Raw genomic sequence first — 19,388 nt, 5'->3', positions numbered from 1 at the left:
TCTTTACAGTAAGTCCAACATGGCAGACGGAGTGGATCTTACGCGGTAACTAAAGCAACACTTCAACTGGAACAGACAAATTCAACACTACTCTGCAACAAGGCATCAGCGATGAGGGAGAGACAGAAGAAAAAGAAGGGGAGGACGTGGGCTGAAGCCGCCAAAACGGTATCGGGGTGTTTTTATCTGCCGTTTGTTGTGGTTGTTTTCCTTGAACGCTCCCACTTGTACAACTGTGTTTATGAGTTCATGACCTGCTAGTGGAGACGAGATGTTGCGTACACCGCGCAAGGCCCGTGTTGACGGTTGGAGGACCGCTGTCACTTAGCCGCGTAGCTGTCACCGTTGAGCACAACATGCAGCGACGTGAATGTCACCCGTGTGTACCCGAGCATGTTTCCGAAATCCTGCCGTGTGTTGCGTCCGCACGGTGCGGTTGACATGTTTGTCACGGTTTGAAGTCGAGTGGAGTAACCGTTAATAGCTTCAGTGTTAGCGAGGTTAGCACGCTAAGCTCATGCTAACGGAGAGTTCGTCAACAAGTTTGTTTGACATCGGTTGCAAATAAAAAACGGCAAAACATACAGTATAAACATTAAACAAATCACCACGTGTTCCCGTTACTCCACAATATATCACCAACTTAATTTATTACATGCCAACGTTTGGCGAGATGTCAGAGTACAGTAATGAATGTGGCTAATGTTGTAGCTAACTGACTAGCATAGCATGCTAATGACTACAAAATATAAAACTCCCAACAAGTATCTTATAATTAAAGTGTAACGTTAATGCTTGTGAACGCAACCGTCGTCCAGTGTTGCATTAGCTTCACTTAGTTATTTAACTGAACGATGTTAGTCACATAAGGTAGTTATAACTGTTGGTATTCCATTATAACACCGTTAGTTTCTAGACATAAGCAAAGTCCCGTTTTACAGAGATTCTAATCATATTACAGCAATGCGGGATACACGAAAAGTCGTTGTAAAAATGTGCAATATGGGAGCAAAATAAAAGCAACAATGTTTATTCAGCAGCCGATGTGTTCTCCATAATGTAGTTAAAGTTTTTGCACTATTACTGTATTTTGAGATTGTATTTTGTTTATGTTTTGCTGTAAGATAATGAAGTTAATGTTTCTTTAACGGGATTTCGCTTCATTCCATGAACATGTTATAACACATGGCAGGGTTTCCTATGATGACCGTGTCCGAGCCACATGTGAAAATTAGCCTGTAGCTCAGTACTTGTGGTTATTCAGAAAGCAATATCAAAGCTGAAGATCTAAGTATGAAGATAGGGAGATGGGTTGGTACTTCTTCAATCCTCAGGGAAATTTTTGCACCCAGTAGCTTATTACACAATGTATACGAAAACACAAGTACACAGAGGGATAGAGAATATAAGAATAAAAACACACAGCTGTGACATGATAATCTGGTTTTAGGACTACTACAGAGAGCTGTTACTGCAATAGTTATCATGGTAATGCAAATGCAGGTAGTTTACAGTGCAAATATTTCAGTATAAATTAATAAAATGAAAGAGTAAGAGCAGTGCAGGAATAACGAAATAATGAAATATATGAATAGATATCAATGCAAACACATATCATGCATAAACATATAGAAAGGCAAAAAGTAACAATTTTTGTGATCTTGATTATGCATAGCATCATATATCATGTACTTACACCTGAAGTGTAATTTCCACTGGGGACATGTGCTCCTGTCTTTCAAAAATCATTTTTGTTTCCCCCCTACACACTTCAAAAATGTATTATTTTTTACCACAAACATCATGTGTAATACACTGCTGTTTAGCCAGATTCTGGCTACTACTATTCTTTACTGTGATATATTCCAAAAAATGCCACAGTAGAGTAAAATATGTAGCACCATTATGACAGAATTTAGCATAATGACTAACTTAATTATTTCCCTGATTTTTGTTTTGGTTTCCACAGTCCCTGAATCTATGTAGAAATGCAGGTTGACTCAAATCCAACACAGGCAAGGGAATTGATGCTCTGTAGAAATTTGTTAGAAAGCTTCGGTATTGGAAATGTCAGGCTTTACCCTTATCAATTTTTTTGCCAACCACTGCCACCTGCATAACTCAACTGTACAATGGTATAATTATCTGCTTTTTTGAAGATGACATTTTATTTTTGTAGGTTTTGGAGAAATATCCCAACACGCCCATGAGCCATAAGGAGATCTTGCAGGTGATCCAAAGAGAAAGGCTTAAGGAAATAAGGTAAATATTTCCCTCACATCGTAGTTTTACTGCAACATATTCCCATCACATAGGAGGCATTTTCATGAGAGAAAGAGAGAGAGAGAGCGCGCACAGCTGTCTCCCTCTGTTATAGATCGCTCATATCATGTACTTCACTTTTTCTTGTTCACATAGTAACGATTATTTTACTTAATTAATAACTGTTTCGTTTCTTTTTGTTTCATTGTCACTGTTCTCATCCAGAAGGTAAGAAACAGCTAGACCCCACCCCTTAACTTAACAAACTCACTGCAATGCCACTTTGTTTGGTTTTTACCTTTTGCATGTTATTAACAATAACATGTCCTAGGTTCAGTTGCATAAAGACAGTGTTAGACTCACACTTGTATTTCACTTGCTATAGACCTGCTATAGCTACCTGTTGCATAAATATAATGTTGTTTTTCAGTATAGTAAATTACAGGGTGTTCTAACAAAGTAACGCATGGACCCTGCTGCTGATGTTTTTATTCTATAGATGCAATAGTTCAACACAATTTAATGACATTATCCAAAGAATTTAGTGGGGTTGTACATTTCATAAGATAATTGTTCTGGCTGTCAATATTTGTAAACCAGACTAGTGCAATTTTCTAAACGAGTAACAGATGTTGTATTTATCTCAATCTCGCTGCATTTTAACACTAAACTTTTTTGCTTCGTGAACTTGAAGTAATTCACCGTTTCACACCATAAAATAACACAAATGTAAGTTGACAAAAATATTTTTTTGCTTCACTATGTACGTCTGGATGCATCTCTTGCATGACTGCTGAGGCGTTATTGTGCACTCTGAGTTAACTCACGTTTGCGCTGAAAATGTTTGACTTAACTAGAGCAGATTTCTATGCAACAGACACAGTTATGACAGACCAGTTAAATCTGAGAATATCAGATGTTTACAGTGATTACATTAGTCCTGAACCAGTTTTTTTGCAACTGATTCTATATATAAAAATTTCTTAAATTGTCACACAATTACACTTACGTGAACCTGAACTCATACATGTCCTCCTGACGCATGATAGCAGTTTCTCCCCAGATAAGAGCAGCCTTTCCCCGTCTTGCGTCTCTCTCTCCCAGCTGTCTGATTTATTGGGGAACAGATGTGTAATTTGCGTTTTTCTCTCATGATCCAGTGGAACCTCGCCGCTGGCATGTCTGAACGCAATGCTGCACACAAACTCTCGTGGTGAGGAGGGGATCTTCTACAAAGTCCCAGGCAGAATGGGGGTCTACACGTTAAAGGTTAATGTGACACAAAGCAGCTTTCACTACTGTCATCAATGGGCCGCTAATTAATTAGACGATCATTCACAATCATTTATTTTGGTAATTGCTTGGCTCTTCTTTTTTGTATCTATAAAATAAAGGTAATATACTCTATGTATTGTATTTTTTTTATGTAGAAGGACATCTCAGATGTGGTGAAGGAGCTGTCGGAGGAGGGCTCTGAGGAGAGCAGTGACAATCTGTCTGACTCCCAAAGCACAGAAAACAACAGCAGCGCCATCACGGGAGAGGGCAGGAGAGGAAGGTGGATGCGAAGAGGTACCGTACACCGCATACTGGATGATTATTAACCATTTGCATTCTTTAAGTCACTTCTTAAAGTAGATATTACAGACCAGCATTTCCAAAAGCTTTTTTTCTGGTCAACTAAGAATCACTAATAGCTTAATTACATGTTTATTTGATACTGATTAAAATGAATTTAAGTACATTATTTAATTTAAAAAATTGCAAGATAAACCTGGCGGTCAATAGACCAATTTTGCAAGCTAATATTAAAAGGTCCAGCGTGACGGATTTAAGGAGGTATGTAGGCAGTATGTTTTCTTTTATGTTAAATCACCTGAAAGTAAAAATCGTGTTGTGTGTGTTTTCGTCACCCTAGAATGAGCCTATTAAATCTACACAGGAAACAGGTTTTTGTCCACAGAGATTGCCATGTTGCATCACCATGTTTCTACATGAGCCCGGAATGGACAAACCAAACAGTGGCTCTAGATTGGGACATTTGTACTTTTGTGTCGGCCACCGCAGTTACCAGCACCTCTGGTAAAGTCAATCAGCATTAGAAAAACACAAATTTTGAACATAAAACTGCTTTGTTTCGGAGGGGGAGAGACCGCTGCTGATAATTCAGCTCCTGGTTAAAAAAGGCCGAACAATCAACACTAAAGGAATTCTAAACAGGAGTTCACGCTTGACACTTAAGTTTCAGCGAGCTGCTGTCTGCAATTATGACTACTACATGTCACTAAATCCTACACACTGCTCCTTTAAATACCCCAAAAGTACAATGTTCATGTTAGTCTTAAGTGCAAGCTCTGTTTATAGTTTTAAAAAGAAAAGGCTTCTTTCTTGTTGTGTAATTGTTAAAGATGTTTAGCAATCATTCATATAGAATCAACAAGAGAAAGATACTCTGTTCTCTATCAACAAAAGCCTCAATAGAAAACAGCGCATAAGTCAGGACTATAGCTCTGCTCATTAGCTGAATTTCACTGGTTGGTTTGCGAGCTCTGTTATGATTATGAGTTAACGCCCCTCTCAGTCGCTGTTACAAGTCATTGCGGAAACACAGGAAAACAGCTGAAGTAGCTGCAGAAGAGGAAAACATATATTACACCGTCTCATCACAAAATAAATCCTGGAAAACACCGGGCATCAAACATGCTGATAGCAAAAGGTGGGTTTTACCTTTTAGACAAACACTCTGCGTCTGTGATGTTGTCTGTTAATTGTCAGCAGAGAAGCTGTAGGCTGCACACGACGGTCACATCACAGCAGTTTTTGCTTTCTTATGTGTCTTTGGGGTCAAATCATGGCTTCATTTTGAATTGCACACCTGACTGAAGAGCAACTTTGGAGCTTTTTTTCAAGTGTCAATTATTTTGTTTTCCTCAGGCTGTGCTCTCATTGATTCTCAGTATTTCTCTCTGCCACTTGAATATTTTAGGTGACTGTTAAAACAGGAAACTGTATTTTCTCACTTTGACCCGTGACCACTTCCTCATTATGCACAAGTTTGAAACTGCCAAGCAAATAACCTTGGTTTATATCTGAGTCAGTCTGACTCAGATAATGTTTTATTTTTGAACTAATCAATGCAAGGAGCTACAATGTCAAATGCAAATTAAGCGGCACTGAAAAAGAAACCAGTGGCGCTGCTACAGTGTGTTGAAGAGGAGGTGTGCGTTCAGCCCATTTTTAGTAATTTGATATTTTAGTAAGGTAATGCAACCTGCTTCTTTGTGCTCAGTATTGGTTTCAGTTTCATCAAAACAAAAGCATGATGTGATAAAGTCTGCACACCACCCTCAGGAAGTGTATTTTGTAACGTCTGTTTTGTGCTTTTGTATTTCGTAGTTCCTTCCAAGCTGCAGTCACAGCCGTCCTCTCCGCAGCCTCGATGCTCCTCGCCTTCTGTCCCCACCAGTAAACTCATCTCTCCCTCGCAGAAACACAGCAAGAAAGCTTTGAAACAGGTACTTTTGGGTTCTGTATTCTACATGTTTTAATTATTTATTGTATTAATAACTACTAAACTGTGAAGTATATTCTGTATTCACGTCTCAAATGATTCGTGAGTTCCTGCCACACCCTCGTACTCACATACACCCATATAAATCCCTGCCACGCAGACTGAGACAGTTGTACATAATGGAAAAAATGACTGCAGTTGCAATTGAAAAAGGACATTTTTGTGCGGAGATGGACACCTGTAATTCTGTACCTGAATGAATAGAAGAATACATACATCTTTTTCCCTTTTCTCTCTTCCGTCCTCGCTCTCTCTTTCTCTCGCTTTCCTGTCTTCCCCAGTGCTATTCTCTTGAAATAATGCTTTTTCCCTCCAAAGAACTTTGATTTGTATCTGAAAATGTCGAATGAGCTCTGTTGTCAAGGAACGCTCTGTTACATGTGATCAATGTATCTTCTTATTAACTAGTTAGAAGAAAAAGAAACCTTGCCACAACGCTTGGCAACACAGTGATACTTAGTTATTTAGTTTCTTGCATTTATATAACCAAGAGTAAAGTTTGTCAAGAAGACTCCTACTGTTCGAGGCAGTGTGTGAGATTTAGGGGGATTTAGTGGCATCTAGAGGTTAGGATTGCAGATTGGAACTAGCTGAAACTTCTCATTCATTTAGTTTTCATTGCTCAGGAGGTTTTAACCAGAAGCTGAATTATATGCAGTGGTCTCTTCCTCTCCTAAACAGACACACCTGTGAATTTAAACCAGTAAAATCAGGTTTACGTTACAATGTAGAGTTTCTTTGAGGCAGTTCGGCAGGTTGGAGATGGGCTACAAGGCTAGCCCCGGCTAACGTGCTCACCTTTAATCTCTGATAACTCAGTGTGCATGTCCTGTATACGCTACTACACACGACCAGAAGTCCGCTCCCATTCATTTTGTATTGCAAGTGACCGATTCTCTGTGATGCGGACTTAGCTGGTGGCGTGACAATAGGAAGTCACAATTTAAAAAAAAACAAAAAACAACCAGGTGATTTAAAGTGGTAAAACTGAGGAATAAAGCAGTTTCATGTTAAAAAATGAGTGTTTTTCAGACGCACTAATAGTGGAAAGGCTGCTAACGGCAGCGGCGGACGGTAAATGGCCCTTTCTAGAGCCAGTATTAGTTTGTTCTGGGCTACTGTGAAAACATGTTGATGAACGTGGACGAGGACCCCGCTGCCTGTGTAGATATCAATGGCTCATTCTAGGGTAGCGAAAGCACAGCAATTTGTATTTTCAGGTGATTATACACTGAAAATAAAGCATTCTTATTATATTATTTCTTTCTAAATCCTGCACACTGTGGTCCTTCAAATCAAAACAGTACCGATCTAAATCTCACACCTCTGTGTCAAAATACTCACTCATACTTTTCTGCAGATTTCACCACATTCATCTAAACTTTTTCGCTGACATGCTTTCAGTAAACATGTACATAACCCATGTTGGCATCTCAGCAGGCGCCAATTATCAGTCCACTCCCTGCCTGAAAAACATCTTGTGCTGATTATTTAAAAACAATGAGGCGTCGGGGAAAAATGCCTATAGCTGGTTTTACAGTATTAATGTCCTCATAATCCACCCTGTTCACCATTTTCCTATTGGCTGCTTTGTGCCTCTTGTGTTTCGTTTAATTAGATTGCACTTGATTGCACAGATTGTAATTCACTCCATCTGTGCTGGTGTGGAAATTTCAGCTCTGTAAGACCAATTTGTATTCATTTATTGGGCGTAGGCAACACTAGAAGATGGCAAAATATAAGTGCCTGAGAGACGTATTGTGTATTTTCCTTCTGTGATTTTCCGTTTTGCATCAATCAGCTAAAACAAAACCCTCAGCGGACTGCCTTGGATTGCCTCTTTAATCTGTTGACATTGTGTCTGTGAGGTGATCAGACTTCTCAACAAATTTTCCAACGCAGAGTTCATTTATGCTTGTGTTATGCAACCTATGTTTCATTGCTGCTCTGTTATTTAGCTGTTATTTAACCAGGCAAGTGGCCCTGGGGGAGTAGTTGCAGGGAGACAGAGGGTTACACACATTCACACTCTCTTTTTCTCTCTCTGCCGGCTATTTGTTCTTTCCTTATTTTGCTCATGTTCAGGCCTTGAAGCAGCAGCAACAGAGAAACCAGCGCAGACAGGGGGGAATGCCAACCACCTCCAGTCCCAGACTGCTTCTGAAAACCATCAAAGACATGGCTGACAACATTACTACAAAGACTGGTAGGTGGCAGCTATTATATTGTCAAATACAATATAAAATGAAATAAGAAGTAGTAACTCTGGATATTCAGTAATGTTCACTGCAGGATTTTACACGCAGTCCTGACGATAAATGATATTGATGCAGCTCTTAGGTATTTTCCTGTTATTAAAGGTTTTCCTGAGTTTACAACAAAAGGCACTGCATTATCATCATCCAAACATGACTCATGTAATTGGCAGCATCAGTGTGGAAACAGTTAGATCTCAATGGCTTACAATTTCTCAAAGATTTTTCCTTCTATTATTTGTTTTTCCTCTGTTTAAACAGACTTATGTCACCCAGTCGTCCCCAGGAAGGTTTCTCAGAGGTCAGGCCGCCTTAGTGCTGGTAAGTCTACTTCAATTTAATCGAGTGGTTCAGAAATCTTCAAGGATGATAGGCTGGTGATGCTCTATAGTTTTGTTACTGTCAACAAATCCCATGAAAAGAGTATAACACATTACTCTTGGCTATAGTCTTTTCTTGTTGTCTAAAAAATATTATAGACCATGTTGCACCGGATGACATGTTCCTTAGTTACAGCAAACACAAGTTACTGTTTGTACATCCATGTGTGCATAAGTGTACTGAGCACTGGACCTGTCAGCCAATTTTTTTTTCATTATGTTGGTATTTTCAAGAACCTTTTGCAGTTGCAGTGATCCAAAAATAATGCATTTTAGACTGTTTTATACCGTTGTTTCCCGCGGACTCCTCTCTCCTCTTAACTGACCAGTAGAGGCTGTAAGTCCTTCACAAAATCAGGGAGCAAAAGTGTAGAGCAAAAGGCATTTCTGGCAATTGGCAACGCTAAAAACAACAAGCCTTGCTGTATTCTGAAGGCCATATTTTGGCCTTTTTCTCGGCTCAAAAACTGACATTTATTGAAGAGTTGGGCCTCATTTTGAACTGGAGCATCTGCAGATTAATTCCAGACTTGATATGTTATCATCCACTAAAGTTAGGCACATTACAAGATGAAAACATTTGTTTGTCACCTTTGTCACCATCTTGACTGTAAGGAATTCCACCAGGTGTAGCTGCGTCACGTCTATTGTTTTGAGTGGCTGCGTTTAGCTCTGTTGGGTGCACTTTTCTAATTTATTTTGAGTTAACCTCAGCTATATTGTCCTGGTGCTTAAAATACTCACTAGTACGCCAAAAATGTAATTATCCACAGCTTAAAATAGCCCCCAACAAATGCACTACATGCTCCTGTTTAAGTGGCACTCACTTAAAACTACAGAGTCCATTGCCCAGCTGTTTTAGGCCATTATTTAGCCTTTTTTCTAATGAAACTATATTTTATTCTTAGGTATACTACTTTATACTTTATACTAAGGTTTATGTCTTCAGCAGAATAAGAATCAATGTGCTAGGGGTTTTGTGCCATATATAGGGTAGGGAAGTCGGACATTATTGCGAGACGGACAGATGCATTTTTCGTTTTGGTGTTTTCATTGAATTTGTTGACAATAAGTAAATGAAAAAAAATCTTTAAAATAATCTTACAAATTTGTATCTGCACTTTTGCGTGTATTGCTTGGTTTTATATGGAGTAATTGTGTTATTTAAGTAGTCGAGGAACAAGTGAAATTAGCAAAACAAAAATGTTAAGAGGAAAAACCAATTACATAATCACGTGAGAGTAAATTACTCAAGATGTCAGTTGTGAGATCGGCATGCTTCTGCACTGCTGGATCTGCCTTGGCTTACATCTGTTTCCTGTTTTGTATTGCAGGGCAGCTGAAACGTACCAAGTGCAAAATAGATGTGGAAACACCCGACTCAATTTTGGTTAACACCAACCTGCGGGCGATCATCAACAAGCACACCTTCTCTGTCCTGCCCCCTGACTGCCAACAGAGGCTGCTTAAACTTCTGCCTGAAGTTGACCGGCAGGTGGCTCCAAAATTATACTTATTACATTTTTGTTGCCTTATTTGGCACTAAATGTGTGTGTGCAATTACTGCTCTTAATTTCCTGTTTTTCCTGTAAATCATCACATAATGTGTTAAACTGTCTCACAAAATTTTGGAATATCTCTGCACCTAGCTTCTACAGCATTAATTCATGTTCACTGATTCTACATGTTCAACACTACATCACATACGGGAAGCATAAGTCGATGTACTGAGGCAGTGATGGTGATTGTGATGATGTTAGTCACTGCATTGTGCCTTCTCTCCCCAGGCCTGCATGGACGGCCTTCTGAAGGTCACTAGTTCTGCCTTAAACAACGAGTTCTTCACATCAGCAGCTCAGTCGTGGAAGGAGAGACTGGCTGAGGGTCAGTGCGAGTGTTTCCAGCTCGTAATAACAGCATCCAGTTCAAAAGGAAAAATTATGTCACAAAGTTTCAGTGCGACTACACTGAATGAGTGTAACTTTTCTTTTTAAAAAAAAGGAAATTATGTAACTTTTTTTTCTCTGTAGGTGATTTCACTCCTGAGCTGCAGCTACGAATGCGTCAAGAAATTGAGAAGGAGAAGAAAGTTGAGCACTGGAAGGAGGCCTTCTTTGAGAACTATTATGGTGAAAAGTAAGTTTTCGTCTATAATATATTTTTGCTAATCTGATTCAGCTTTCAAGAAAATGGAAGACATTTTTTTTCTAAACGCAAAATATTTTCACATCATTAACGTGATTGGTAAATGGCAGCATTTCAGTGTTTTTTTGTTTTTTTTTTTAAATGCACACATTGAAACATTAGTAGTCGAGGCAACCATAAAAGGTGCCACCTGCCCATCAGGTAAACATTCACAGTCCAATCAATTTGGGGTTCAGTATCTTGCCAAGCACACTTCAGGATCAAACCACTAACCTTCCAGTTAGTACACGACCACTCTACCTCCTGAGCCGTAACTGCCACCGATTGAATGTCCAATTTCAGAAATACATTATTATTAAACGGTGTTGTGTTTGAAGGGATTATTTAGAGCTGAATGAGACATCACCCTTATCTTCTCCTCACAATACAGGAGAAAGATCTCTTCTTGGAAACATATAATTACTTTATTAGTAGGATTACAGTTTTTTTCAGGGTATTTATTACATTTGTTGAATTGCTTTGAAATCAACAACATCCTACTGCTTCAAGTGAGGTTAAATTATATCAAATCAACCTGTTGGCTGCTTGTAAGCTGCGTGATATGCAAAAGACCGAAGTGATTTACGATTTTTCTATCGCTCGCTCTGACGGCCCATTTGCAAAAATTTCCCCATCTTGGCAGCTACAGTTTTTTGCCCTAGGAGGCTGAAATTTGGCATGCAGGTCAAGTGTTTTGTGAGATTGTGTATATAAATGCATTGTTTTTAGCATGTTTTTCCAGTGTTTTCAACTTTTTATGTATTCCTAACAATTCCTTTAAAAGCTCTGTGTTTTAGAAAATCTCTGTGTTCCTTTTAGGACAGAAATCACTTTAATTTTGGATTTATTTCTTTGTCTTTCTGCCTCCCGCTTCTCTCTCTGTAGTTCGGGGCTCAGCTTTGAGGAATCCAAAGAGCTGACAAAGGCTGATGTGAATCAGGAGTCTGCCAGGCCCCGGTCCCCTTCTCATCAGACAGGACCTGCCGCTCAAACACCAGAGGATCCCAAGGGCACCAAGGACAGCAGCCAGACTGATGCTGCTGTGAAAGACACGAAGCCAACAAAGGAGCCTCTGAAGACACAGCCTGCTCACAGAGAGCCAGTCTCCACCACAGAGCCCATGAAGACACGGCGCTCGCAGTACGCTGAGGATCGGAAGCTGAGCGCAGCAGCACAGTCTGGGCCGGCACCCGCAGTGAAAACACCAGAGGTTGAGCGACAGAGCGAGCAGGCCGCGGCAGGTACACTGCCTGAGAAAGAGCATAAAGAGGAAGTGAAGGAGGAGAAGGCTGAACTCCCTCAGTCGCCTCTGAAGAAGAGCCGAAAAGCTAGTTCAGAGTCAAAAGAGGATCAGCCGGTGTCCGTGCTTAAGCCTGCTGAGGAGAGCCAAGAGGTCATTCCAGAGCCCAGTGGCCCCTCAGAGCCGCTTAAAAGGAAATCTTCCAGTGAAATTGGGGATGAATTGACACCAGAGAAAAGGCCTCGTATGTCCTCAGTCTCCTCGGTGTCCTCAGTCTCTTCCATATCTCCTCCAGCGTCCTCCATATCCAGCCCTGCTACACCGACTTCAGCAACAAATCAGAGGGTTCCACCACTCAAGGTAGGAGAAGTGTTTCTGAAGTCTCCTCCGATCCTTCCTTCTTTTGAATGATGAAAAATTCACCACTTGTAGGCTTGAAAAGCGGCTCTGACAAGTTTGCAGCCTGCTTCTTTGCAGAACGCAGCTGCTGATGTCAGTTTGGATTCACAGCAGTTAGTGTGGATGTAGTGAATGGTAACTGAGAGTCATGGCAAAAATGGCAACTTGCTATGAGCTGTAATCTCACCACTTTTAAACAGCAGAACAGCCTCACTCTCCCTTCATGCATGAAGTATCTTCTCCGTGCTGCCACAGGCGTAGCTGCTTCAACCAAAGAGAAGTGTGAAAGTCAGAGCACTCACTCCACTGCAAAATCTAGAGATCAAAATGTCACTCTGTATAGCAAAAAAAAAAAAGCTCAACTTGAAGCTATCTCAGTTGACTGAGGTGTCTCTGACTGATGATTTGAATCTCCAACTTTAAAGGGGCAGCTCCAGTATTTAAAAAGATCTCTAACATCTTCTTTTTTTACTTTGCAGATCCCTGTGTCCCGAATTCTCCCCATTCCTTTGTCACCTAGCCAAGTCTCACCCAGGACTCCTCTGCCGACCCCGCTTAGCAGCCCAGGCCGTACTGGTGCTCGTACTTTGGCTGACATCAAAGCTAAAGCTCAGCTCGCCCGAGCACAGCGAGCAGCGGCTGCCGCAGTATCATCAGCATCGAAGGGAGCGGTGCCTGGCCCGGGGCCAGGAGGAGGCAGTGGTGAGCAGACACAGCCATCGCTCAGCCCCAGCCCAGCGTCCCCACAAACACCAACCAGGTTACCAGCCAGCCAGACCAGCACGCCTCCTTCTCGCCCACTGGAATCTTTTGGTCAGCTGAGCCCAAACCAGTTTCAAACGTCTTACTCGAGCAAAACGGATGAAAAACACAAAGTTCATTTTGCTGGTACTGTCAGTGCCCATAGCATTCAACCCACTCCGCCATCCATTCACACTCCAAAGGGACAGGAAAACCAGTCACCTGCTGCATCATCGGCCAAGACCAGCTCCTGTATCCCTGCAAACAACCCGCTGGTCACTCAGCTTCTGCAAGGCAAAGAGGTTCCATTAGAGCAGATCCTCCCGAAACCGTTATCCAAGGTGGAGGTGAAGATGTCAAACGTATCCTCTGGTGTTAAGGCTAAGACGCTGCACCCTGCTGAGCACAAGCAGATGTTCCAGCCGTTCAATACAGCAGGACGAGCAGGAGTTTTCTCAGAGCACCTGAGACACCACAGGGAACTTCCTGATAAGGAGACTCAGGAGCAGATCCTGCAGGCTCTGATGCAGAGGACAGGCCAGCAGAGCCAGCCGTATGGTGGTTTGGCGCCTCAGCACTCTCAGTACAAAACCCACCAGCTGGTGCCTGCAGAAGAGCGGCAGGACCAATCCAGGATTTCAGTAGGATTTCTAGGGCGTAAGAGGATACCCAGGCCTGCAATGACGGGACACTACCTGCTCAATGTGTCCACATACGGCCGAGGACCAGAGAGCAAGAGACTGCACCAGTCTGTCATCCCAAACACGTCCGGTTTGAAAAGGGAAAGCACAGAAGGAGAGGAGACGGCCAAGGACGAAGAACCCGCCAGGAAATTTTTCTTTCCTGCTCCTGGGGTCAAAACTGAGCAGCAGGGATACTCGATAACCAACGAAGCAGCGAGCATTCAGAACTGCTCCAACGTAAAGACTGAGCCTGGATCAGAGGATTGTGACGCCGGTGCCAATAACAACAGCACCAGTGCGACAGCCAAAGACACCAGCCCCTTTTCTCAGTCACACCGAAGGCACCTCGAACTCTGCAATAGCAACCAAGGAAACTCCGAGCCATATCTTAGCCAAGTGGACCCCAGTCACCAGCGGCAGTCTGCCTTTCAAACCCAGAGAACGCTCGATAATCAGGAAGCCGTGGCAGCGTCATGTTACGGTGGCACTATCAGCATGTCTGTACCTCACTCTTTGAACCACGGCACTGCAGGCATCGGCTCTTCCACGGCCTCATCTGAGGCTGACGGCAGCGGCGTCCACGGGAGTGTCATGTCTTTCTCAGTGACTGTCACCACCATACCTGCCGGTCACTCGCTAGACCACGGCAACCAGAGCGAGCCCTCGCCCGAGCAGGCGTTCATGGAGGGCTCCAACATGGAGGACGTCCAGTCTAAGTGCTACTGCCGACTGAAGGCGATGATCATGTGCAAAGGATGTGGAGCCTTTTGCCACGATGACTGCATCGGCCCCTCGAAACTGTGTGTGTCATGTTTAGTTGTACGATGATATGAAATTAATAATAATAATAATAATAAGATGGTTTGATTTGTATTGAAGACACAGAGCAGAAGCAGGTCATTCAGAGTCACTGCTGGGGTGAAGCACGTTCACCACGCTCCACGCGAAACAACCAGCATGTGGTCGCTGTTGGAAAGGCAAGGATTTACACTGGATGGTCTTTCGTTTCACCAACATCTATGAAAAGTTGTTCTGTGCAATCTTTTGGTAGAAATGTCAATCAGTTTTCAATCAAATCAGTAGACTGTCAGATGTGTGACAATTACAAAATCTGGCAATGTTTGCACTTGGCTAGGATTAGTGTGATATATTTTTTTAAATATATATATATATATAAATATATGTGTGTAGTTTTTAAAAAAGGGGGGGGAAATGAATGTTGCTATTTTTGTAGAACATAATGACTGTTGTGTTTGAGACTGACACTTTTTATTATTGGGCCTAATCATCAGTTGTGGTTTAAAGGCAAAAAAAAGGGCGCTAATGATAATCATTGGTTGTATAGTACCTCCTGGCATTTATGCACGCATGGCAGGGAAGTGCAACTCACAGTAACTATTTTATATAAAAACTGTACATTTATTACTGAACACACTCAGATATAAGAACATGTCTTGTTTTAGAAAGAGAGCATAAATGGATCTTGAATGATTTGATGAAATCAGCTAGTGAGGATTGCACATCACATCATTTTTTTTTGACAAACAGTTACAGAGCGAAGCACTTGAAAACCACCTGGATTTATGGTTGTATCTGTACAGCACTTACATTCAAACACAGGGGGGAAAGAAGAATCATTTATGTATAAAAAAATGCCCATTCGTGTTCCTTTTGGAAAATTGAGATCTTTTCCATTCCAGGTCAAGGTCAAGAGTCACTTCCTACTGTGTGAACCTTCATTTTCTCCCAATAAAACACGCTTTTTTAGATATTATTTCCAATGAGGTGGGTATTTCTCACGCCTGAACGCCTGTATAGACAGATCAGTGGCAGCAAACAGTAAAAGAAACACTTAAGGCAAGGGGGGAAAATGAAGATAATTTTGTTTTTCCACTGTAAATATTTGCTTATTAACAGTATAAGCCTAGATGTAGAAATTGATTTTATTCGTGCAGCACACTTTGCTTGAGCATATCTTGTTTATTACAAAATTATTTTTACTGTGGAAAGAAAATGGAGAAGAACAGTACATTATGCTAAAACGCTAAATGCTTTATCAGAGAATGATTCAGCATGGCACGCTTCGGTTTTGAAAATGATTTGGAGGTACAATATGACACCGATAGACAGGCGGGTGTAACGTTTCACTCAAAAATGGCCTTTTTTTCCCAAAGAATTGAAATTTTTTTTCCTTCAATTTAATGTGGCATGAAGTATTGTAAACACAATATGATATCAGAGAATGTTTCTATATTGTACATTACTGTATGTGTGATGTAAGAGGATGATTTGTGGTGTGAAAAATGTTGTAACAACTTTGTAGCTGCATTATGATGATTTTAACACAGTGTAAAAGCTTACTTTACCACATATTAATGTGCAAAAAGGCTGGTGTGAAGCGTTACCTCTGCAGGTTTTTCAGGTGTTCATGCTGAAAGCAAATTAAGACGCATCAACTTTATTTTGAAAATCTCCTGGAGGTGCAAAGTAGGCCTGTTTTATAGCAATTATTTACAAGGTAATATGCCAAAGTCACCTTTAAAGAAAACTAAAATAATCAGAACTTGTTTTTAATATCTTGACTAGTTAATCAAAGTAATATATTTTAATTAATATATTTTAATATAAAAAAATCTATTTGCTAATTTTTTTTTTTTAATCAACAGGGTATTTACTATAATAATATATCGGCTGTCTGTTTTTCTTATAATTTTGTTTAGACTGGACAGACCACCATGCAGAGAATAACTTGACTTTTATAATTCAAATTGCCCAGGTATCAATATTCTGTATGGCCCAGCTTTTTTCAATGGTTCACTTGGTCTATGTTTTTTCCATAGAGACGTTGTCTAATGTGTGTACCCTTTTAGCTGTCTGCATTTGTGTCATTACCTTATGAAAACAAAAAGAAATGTTTTTAAAAGCTCCATTTTTAGGTCAGTGGATTAATAAAGGTCCATTTTTAAATGTATTTGTTATTAAATGGGGGGTTATGTCTTGTGGAAAATTGGTTTAAGATTGTAGGAGAGGTTTATAGTCATTTCACTAAAACTGGTGCACCAGTATTTCATTGTGTTAACACAATTTTAATTTTTCCTCCGGAAATATTTAGGTCTTATTAGGTTTGATGTGATGTTAGTATGTTGTATTTAGAGTTGGGGACTGGATCGCACCGCAAAAACAATTCACAGACACAATCAATCAATCAATCCAAAAGGCAGCTAAAATCTTTGTTAATAAGGACTGAAACGTGCGTCAGGCAGCAGTCCCCACTGTCACTGAAGTTACCCGTTGTGTGTGCGTTCAGATGAGTTCATATAGAATTGGCTGTTAAGTGTCATGGGCAATCACCACCGATTTAAAATGTCACGTTCATCACTAGGTAAATTTGTTTAATATGTCTGTGTCATTTTGTCTCCATTTAAACTCCGGGTGAATGTAATATAGTAATCAGCACTTGTAAACAAAGTGTATTTTATCAGAAGTTATAGACTATTATGAATAAATAATGAAAATAAAAACATTTTGTGTGTGTTTACTGGTGCTTGTCTCACAGAAAAAGGTGCAAAGACCACCTGAAGTTCAGTTTACTCGACAACATGAGGACTAAAAAAATTGGTGAATACAGTTATATAATGTTTTTTATGTATAATGTCATCAGGGCTACCTCAGCTCATGCTTGAAAAATATGTTACATCTGTACGTTTCATATATAACAAATCAACATTTCTAAGGTTCCTTTGTCATGAGCAGGTGGAGAGTGTGGATTGGCACCAAGACGTCTGAAAAGCTGCTGACCGACAAACAAGAAAACCTGTTGTTTTTAAGCAAATTACTGGTCAGACTTTGAGCAGCTGTATTGTATGCAGAAACAAAGAAAGCCAACATTTATTCTGACGACTGGGTTGCTAATATCTGGGCACTCATGGCTCTGGAGGTAAAACTCCCATTCATTTTTCCCATGTCTCATAATGCCTCTAAGGCTTGGATCGGCTGGAATAATATTAAAAATTTTAAATTACAACTGCAGAAGAAATCTGTTTCTTTCGTGACGAGTTGCAAGTACATGCATAAAAACTATGGGGGGAATTTAAGGTACCTAAGGTGCATTTTGATAGGAAATATCCAACCACCAAGCTTCAAATTCTGTTACATGCACTGCTTTCGATCACTGACACTTGACTTTTGGATTCTGGGTTGATTTTGGATGACATAACCAAATATGGTGTCTTGTTTTGTTCATGAACGTTTTAAATTTGTTACTGCTCTGATTCACACCTTTGATGGTCTTCCTCTCCATGGCAACGGAGTAGTGATGTCATGAAACTGGAAAATAAATTTGATATAATAACAAATAATCCAAGGCTACAACATGATGACGATGACTAGCAGAGAACAGCAGAATGACTAGTAAACTAATCAAAGAGAGTTAAAGAGTGCAGATGCCACCAGTGTATCAGTAATATGGAGAATGAATATTGAAACTGTCTCATGTATCAAAAATCTATATGTATTGGGAAAAGAAATGACAAAAAAAAAAAAAAAATTTTTGACCACACTTCAACAGAGGTTGTGGCTGATAGACACAGCTGTATTTAGGGCTGTCCACCAGGCCAAATCAGCAAACAGATGGAAAAAATGTAAAACAAATAAAAATCAAAATCAAAAATAAAAGAAAATGGTGCCATAATGCACAGTCTTTCTGTAGGGTTGTGGATTTTTTTGATCAACAACAGCGTGGATATCAAAAAAAGGAAAACTTGCAAATAGATGCTAGTGCGTTGCATCATGGGAAATGTAGGAGTATTTTTGGAGCTAGACTCATAAAGTCGAGACATCTCTGCCTCTGCTGCTTTAATTTGGTTCATTCATTATTTTTAAATCTGTCTTTTTTTGAGTCCCACCAATTAAAGCGACATGAAAGTGCAATATGAACCCGCAGCAGTATCCCTCTGAGTTATATTAAATATGTGTTTCTTGCTTCATCTCCACTCTTTTACGCCGAAGATCATAATTCAGAGTAAAAGCAGCTATAGTAGTAGTGCGCCTTTAACCAGCGTGCGTGCGCACATGCGTAAAGTATAGTAGGTGGTCGCGCATGGCATCTCCGTGCCTGCTCGCGCTCTGCTCTGCCGTCCTCTGCCGCTGGGTCGCTGATGATGCCGAGCGGAGCGGGGCGCTTGTACATTTCTGTGTGCGGCTACAACCGCAGTTCCTGAGACTGAAGTCGAATGAGACGGGAGAGGAGGCTGAAATACGATGATGGATGGTCCGAGCCGTTTCTCATCGCTCGGACAGCTGTAACGTCGGCGGACACACGGGTGGATTCATCAAAGGTGAGAGTGCGACTGTGAATCACGGAGGAAATATCCTCCTTATTCACCCTGGACCACTTATCCTCCTCATCTGATGCTGCTGCTGGTGCCGATGATGATGATGATGATGATGATGATGATGCTCTAAACGCAACCTGCGTGATTTTCCTCCGGTAAAGGCCAGCTCCCTGCTATGCCTCGGTTGTCGAGACACCAGTGAGAATTGAAAAGATGCAGGATTGCCATTGTTTGTTATCCCAAATTTTTTTATGGGCATCACGACACATCATTCCCATTGCGGAAATAAGGTAAATAGGCAGTTAAATCAGCAATATGGCTGCGTTTGTGCTGTGCCGTC

The 19,388-nt window shown here is 40.8% G+C and overlaps 2 protein-coding genes across 11 annotated transcripts in view; both read left to right on the top strand.

The window, feature by feature from the left end:
• The first annotated feature begins 13 nt into the window (after positions 1-13).
• On the top strand, positions 14-17,238 carry asxl2 (ASXL transcriptional regulator 2). Of its 2 annotated transcripts, XM_042500335.2 has the most exons (12): positions 14-168; positions 2,180-2,262; positions 3,423-3,531; positions 3,693-3,834; positions 5,659-5,777; positions 7,919-8,039; positions 8,350-8,409; positions 9,803-9,963; positions 10,256-10,352; positions 10,499-10,604; positions 11,538-12,252; positions 12,771-17,238. In XM_042500335.2, the coding sequence occupies exons 1-12, from the start codon at positions 112-114 to the stop codon at positions 14,541-14,543; spliced, it is 3,543 nt and encodes a 1,180-aa protein (XP_042356269.2). In that variant the 5' UTR covers positions 14-111; the 3' UTR covers positions 14,544-17,238. The 2 variants fall into 2 exon arrangements, with proteins under 2 accessions (XP_042356269.2, XP_042356270.1); XM_042500336.2 differs by lacking the exons at positions 14-168; positions 2,180-2,262; positions 3,423-3,531; positions 3,693-3,834 and adding an exon at positions 3,871-4,978.
• Positions 17,239-18,822: 1,584 nt separating this feature from the next.
• The window catches only part of LOC121953759 (dystrobrevin beta), a 44,730-nt gene continuing 44,164 nt past the window's right edge, over positions 18,823-19,388 (top strand). For 2 of the 9 annotated variants that reach the window (XM_088087723.1, XM_088087726.1), the window contains exon 1: positions 18,824-19,051. The gene's annotated coding sequence lies outside the window, so the exon portion shown is untranslated. Of the gene's footprint in view, positions 19,052-19,201; positions 19,339-19,388 lie in introns of those variants that run through there. The other 7 variants (XM_042500978.2, XM_088087725.1, XM_042500975.2 and 4 more) reach the window with 5 other exon arrangements.

This window comes from Plectropomus leopardus, chromosome 14, assembly GCF_026936395.1.
Source record: "Plectropomus leopardus strain MGB_pleo_1.0 chromosome 14, ASM2693639v1, whole genome shotgun sequence".
NCBI classification, from domain to species: domain Eukaryota; kingdom Metazoa; phylum Chordata; class Actinopteri; order Perciformes; family Serranidae; genus Plectropomus; species Plectropomus leopardus.
This window is presented reverse-complemented; position numbering and strand designations above follow the sequence as displayed.